Below are 6000 nucleotides of genomic sequence, written 5' to 3'. Positions count from 1 at the left end.
ATGAAGCCTTGGTATGATAGCTCATCTTTTGGAAAGATAGCAAGATCCATGCACTAGAAACGGGATTGCCTCTTGCTTTGAATTTTGGAAAGGGAGGTATGCAAAAGTTGTTGGAAGACTTGGCTGTCCAAAATGCTTATGCGACTGTACACGCTTCTACTTTTGGTCTACAATTGGATAGAATGCCTGGCCAAGTGATGGTTGGTCCAAAGGCTGTAATATGGACACATGCTTTACATATAGCTGAAAAGAGAAAAGTTACTAATAGTGAAATGTCTCATGCAAGGCAAGACATTCGTGACATAATTGGCTAGGAATCACCGATAGATACATATTTTGCAAAAGAATAAAATACAGATGTACTTGTGGAAGAGAAATAGAAGAGAGATGAAGACAATGCAGGGATATCTAAGAGAGTGACAAGAAAAAGTGTGGATCCTCCTAAAGTTGCAATCAATTACCTCCCGAGCATAGCAAGCAAGAGGGCAAGCAGCTAGGATATAAGCTACAGTCTAGTGTCTGTAGATGCCTTGAAAGATCTTGTAGTGGAAGATCTAGCCAATGTATATGTAGAATTTCTTAATGCATCTGAAGAGATTTATGAAGCTCATGTTTTACTTGATGCAAGGACTCAAAGGGAGATTGACAAAGTGTTGGATGTACATGATTTGTAGGATTAAGTTATCATTTCTGAGACAGTTTATGAGTTCGAGGATATGCCTTTAAAGAATGTTAGATGTAATGCTCCACAACTGAAAACTGTTTCAGATACTTTATTAGAGGCCTTGATAGGCAATTCAAAGATGCTTCAAGATATGGACTGCTTCGCTATTTTTTGGTAATGGTCAGCATGTGTTGGATGCAAGTGAGGCTCAATTTATGTTTGATATGGTATACAATTGTTAGTATAAGTAGATTTTCATGCGCTCGACTTCGAAAGAGCAGGCATATTGCTATGCATTTGTTGATGGGTGCATTGATAGCATCATGTATATGGAGATTTAACAACCTCTAGTGTATGATACACACCCAAGGCCTTATGACCCTAGAGGGGATACTAGGTATGGCTCAAGAGTTGTACAAATGCTAAGTATTTTGATCTATGATCCAGGGGGATGCCTTCTTATATGCATGATAAGCGACAAGTTGATGCTATGGGCATTTGACCCGGGTGGTGCATCGGGTGACCTTTTGACTAAAACCCCTCCGATAACATGCCTGGAAAACAACTAAGTCTAACAAACTCAATAGTTTACTATGGCGAATAACTCTGAATAAGCTCCCAGTTAGAGATAAGATGTCCAAGATCCTCAAGGCTTCCCCATTTTGTGTGTGGTGTAGAAGCAAAATAGAAACAATAATCCACCTATTTTGGGATTACTCAAAACTAGATCGGTTTGGAAAGCTATTAAGAGATGGATAAAAGGAGCCAACCTCAATGAGTCCATCACCATGAGGATAGCACTTTTTGGAGACCACTCAAAAAGAGGTAAAGCTACAATGTTTGTGATAAACATTGTGAGGGCAGTAACCCTCAAGTATATATGGCTATGTAGAAACAAGGCCATTCTTTCAGACTGTGCGGACGGCCACATAAGTGCAGGCTCGTGATGCTGACGTGTTGAAAAGGGATTCGTCAAGATGATTTCCGTGCGAAGATATACATGTCCGACTTAATGTACCGGACAAGGCCCATTACCGTTTCGGAATAAAAAGGAGCCATGAGATTTGAACCCCTACCAAGATTGTGCAGGCTTTATCTAGCCACATAAACCAACAATCCAAGCAAGAACTTGTGATACTTATGGCCGGCCGATAGATATATTCACACAGTGCAAAAAAAGCGTGCATCTGTGCGCCATTGTCTGAACCGGGCTTAAGATCTCAAAACCCAACTTCTGGCTTTCCTAGGAAAAATAGAGGAGTCATTGGATTTTAAAAACGTTTTGTAAAAAGCTACTACAGATGGCATAGAGCCATGATGTATACAGCACTGCTGTATATTCTATTCTACTAATGGAAACGTACGTCCACGCATTATAGATTGATTATTGATAGGATATGCAGATGCGTGTTGATGATGGTAGCGGGCGAAGGACGGGAAGGTCGAAAGGGACAGAGACAAGTGATGATATAAACATGTACGTGAGAGGCCATACATCGTTTTTGCTTTTGGTCTTGCAGTGAGCTGAATGCTGAGAGAGAGAGTGTCTGCGGGAAGATGATGCCTAGGCCGCCCCTCTTGACCATCCTCTGCTGCATCTTCTTTTGCTTCTTCTTCTGCTTGCCTCTCTTCCTGCAGCATTACGCCGGAGACGCTTGGATCGAGCGATCCCGCCTCCAGCTCGACAATGGACTCGGACTCAGACCCCCCATGGGGTTAGTACCCTCGCTATCTTACCTTCTCTTTCGCAAACAAGTCAAGCAGAAGCATTCTGAGTGATATTTGCTTGCATTTTCCTCTTTCAATTCCAGTTTCTTTGTCAATTTCAATCAAAAGAAATGTCATATGAAGTGCTAGATGTCGGTCTCCCTCCGCCCCCCGCGCCCTCGCCCCGGAACAGATCGAATTTCGAGTAGGGTCAGAAGAAGTAGGGGAGATAGATCAAGCTGCAGAATTGGAAAGAAGAAATTGCAATCGTCTGGAATTACTTAGGTCTATCCTTGCATGCGGTGAAGATGCTGCGCGTTTTGACCTCAGTTTATGCTGCACGTGGTGAAGATACTGAGTGTTTTGTGGCACTTTCATATTTCAATTCCGGTTTCATTCTCAATAAGAGAAATTTCACATGGAGTGCTAGACGCTGTTCGCCCCTCCTGTGATTAAGGAACAGATCAGATATAAATTAGGGTCAGAATAAGTAGGGGAAATAGATCAAGCTCCTGAATCGGAAGAAAAAGTGTAATTGCCTGGAGCTACTGAGTTCTATCCTTGCATGTTGATAAGATGCTAAGTGTTTTCACCTCAGTTTATGCTTGCATGTGGTGAAGATACTAAGTGTTTTGACCTCTGTTTATGCTTGCATACGGTGCAGATACTAAGTAGTTTGGCCTTTTCAAAGTATCTATTTTGCTCTCACTCACTCAGTTGTGCCCTCTCTTGTATTACCCGCTCTTTTATTTGTTTTTCATTATCGGGCTTCTAATTTCTTTCCTTTGTATTCTGGTGACAGATGGAATAGTTGGAACTTCTTCGGTTGTGGTATAACGGAGGATCTCATCAAGGAAACAGGTACAACCATTCAACACACGCATGGTTTTTGAAAGAGGTGATCAATAGCTTATTGGTCCTTGAAACACTTACAAAAAATTTCACTTTCATGTCTTGAAATCAGTACCTTTCTACCAGTTACTAAGGTTTACCCTATGTGAATGGTATAATTGTTACATTAACAATCTGTTCATTTCATGGAATCTTGGACCATTGGGAAAATTGAATGAAAGTTCCGATTGAGGAGGAGCAGGGAGGGCATAGTAACATGGGATGGCCATTTTCTAGCTTCCCAATCCTAGTCCCAGTCCCATCCCATCCCCATACTGTCCCAGTCCCATCCCCATGTTAGAGCCCCCTCTCATGGTAACAAGGGATGGCAATTCCTGCCCCCGTCCCTGTCCCGTTCCAGTTCCTGTTCCCATCCCCATCCTCAAAATCCATCCCATGTTACTATGGGGAAGAGGAAGGGTATGGGGTAGGAGATGGATGGTCCGGATTTCCCTTGGGGAACTTGTAAAGTTTAGCTTCCAATAAAACTTGAATAAAAGAACTAACTGAAATTGGATATGAAGGGAGGGAAATCTAACATGGTATGGAGTCCCAGATCCATCCCAAGCAATAGTACACTTGGTGCAGGAATCTACCTCTGTGAAACAAGGAGTATTTGCTTCTTTAAGATTGTTGAAGAATGGTACACTTGGTGGAGGAGTCCATCTAGACGAACTCATGATGCAAATTTCACATCCAGCACTGCAGCTTAGAAATGCTGACCTTGATTGCTGGTTGGAACTTAAACAAGACAATAACTTGACTGCTGAGAACTCGTAGGCTAAAGGCATAGGAGTGAGCAGCAGGGACAAACTCAATAAGGATTGCACTTGGAAAGTTCAAATGAAGCATAAATGGAAGAGAACATAGTTGGAACTGTCAGGCAATGACTAGGCATAATCACCTTGCAATTACCAGTAGTTGCTATGTGTCAGAAGTGGATGTAGAGTGATGGAAGTGTAAGAGACTGCTATGATAGACTGAACAGTATGAGAGGAGTGAGAAAAGAGAAAAACAAAAGAACACTGCAAATGGAGAAATCAGAGATATGCTCAGGAAATGGAATCCATATACCAAACATGAGACAGTTGAGTACAACCATGAGTCACTGGCTGCATGGGCACTGGCACCGATTCCCTCTCTCCAACAGGCCATACATTGGAATTTGCAAATGATGAATGATAAGATTGTGGAGGAGGGAGCCACATAAATAGGCTAGAGATATGCCAACAATGTGATTAGGTCGGCCAGCATTTGATGCTGGTTGGCCAGCAATATATGCCAAAATCACAATCATAATGACAAATAAAAAATTGTGTAAAATTATCAGTAATACTTGTCCCACTAAAGCACATGCCGAGACTCACTCATGAGCTGAGTGGATTGCTAACGCCCTCTCTTAGATCATTGTTGATTTGATACAATAGAATGATACAATGATAATGACTCATCATAGTCCATACAACAAAGACCACCAGAATAGAACCATGGATATCCAAGCAGTGGGCGATCAATCCACCACCAAGGTGTCTCGGAGAGAAACTTGATGTCAGTGTCTGTTGTACTAAGACCTGAAAATAGAGAAGAATCATAGCACCTCTCAGTGTCTCTCAACAATGCCTCATAGTAGCATAGATGACCACCCTGTTATAAGGGCTTTTCAGTCCCACCTCACCACCCTCTCACACTCCCTCACAGGTATTGTAGAATCGAGAGGGATGATTGCATCGCCTGCACTAGAAAGGAACAGGAGGGGTTGGCAAGCCCTTTCCTCCATCAAAAGAATGTGACCCCTTCCGTGAAGAACCTAGTCGGAGTTGGAGGAGGTGGATAACTCAATAGAGGAGTTTGTATGTTGCTTTTCTTCTTCTTCTCCTCCTTCTTCTTCCTCTCGAAGCTGCTAACTCTTTGCAATCCTCGCACAAATGCCCCTTCTAACCACAATGATAACATTGGGCCTTCGACTTCTTCTTCCTATCATCCCTCTTTGAAGTGGCAAATGCCTCATTGGAGCCACCATACTAGGATGGAAGCCTCCCTTGTAACCGCAAAGATGCCTCATACGCAAGCAACATTGAGGACATATATGTAAAGTTCATTGGTGTCAATAACATGTGGCGCATAGCATTGAATTCTCTATCAAACTCTGGAGTTTGTAGAGCACAGTCCCCCACAAGATGAGCCTCCAAAAGGGTAGATTGCATTTGAGGAAGTTGATGTTGTACCTATATAACATGAAGCAAGAATGACCGGGTAGTATCCTTTGACTCAAACTTCAGCTGTTGGAGCTGTTCATAGAGGGTAATGGCATGCATGGATGAGGGAGCCTCATGCAACATTTGAAGCTTTGCCTAGATTGCTAAAGCTATCTTGTAGGAGGTGACTGCTAGTAGAACCTCTTTAGAGATACATTGGAGAAGAGCAGAATATGCATGGGCATCATTAGAATCTCATGTAAGCACAACTTTCTCGTGGTTGTCCTGGTCCCAATTATCAGGAAGAGGGGTGGGAGGCCGAGGACGTTCAATAGCTCCAAAAACAACATACCACAATTGCTTTTGTACAAACCATGCATTCATAACAACACTCCAAGTTAAGTAATTAGGGCCGTGAAGTTTGTCATTAGTGGAATAGTAGGGAGTAACCATCCCGAGAGGATAGGAAAAGAATATAAAGGGGAGAGAGAGAGAGAGAGAGAGAGAGAGAGAGAGAGAGAGAGAGAGAGAGAGAGAGAGAGT

The 6000-nt window shown here is 42.6% G+C and overlaps 1 protein-coding gene across 4 annotated transcripts in view; it reads left to right on the top strand.

The window, feature by feature from the left end:
• The first annotated feature begins 2046 nt into the window (after nucleotides 1-2046).
• Nucleotides 2047-6000, top strand: part of LOC148034489 (alpha-galactosidase 3-like) — a 78767-nt gene continuing 74813 nt past the window's right edge. For 2 of the 4 annotated variants that reach the window (XM_087679429.1, XM_087679432.1), the window contains exons 1-2: nucleotides 2148-2379; nucleotides 3174-3232. In XM_087679429.1, coding sequence (XP_087535555.1) covers nucleotides 2222-2379; nucleotides 3174-3232 — 217 coding nt within the window. In that variant the 5' untranslated portion in view covers nucleotides 2148-2221. The other 2 variants (XM_087679431.1, XM_087679430.1) reach the window with 2 other exon arrangements.

This window comes from Lygodium microphyllum, chromosome 6, assembly GCF_053477565.2.
Source record: "Lygodium microphyllum isolate KBCC chromosome 6, Lygodium_microphyllum_v1.1.10, whole genome shotgun sequence".
NCBI lineage: Eukaryota > Viridiplantae > Streptophyta > Polypodiopsida > Schizaeales > Lygodiaceae > Lygodium > Lygodium microphyllum.
Note: the sequence above shows the minus strand (reverse complement) of the source record. Positions and strands in the feature narration are given on the sequence as shown.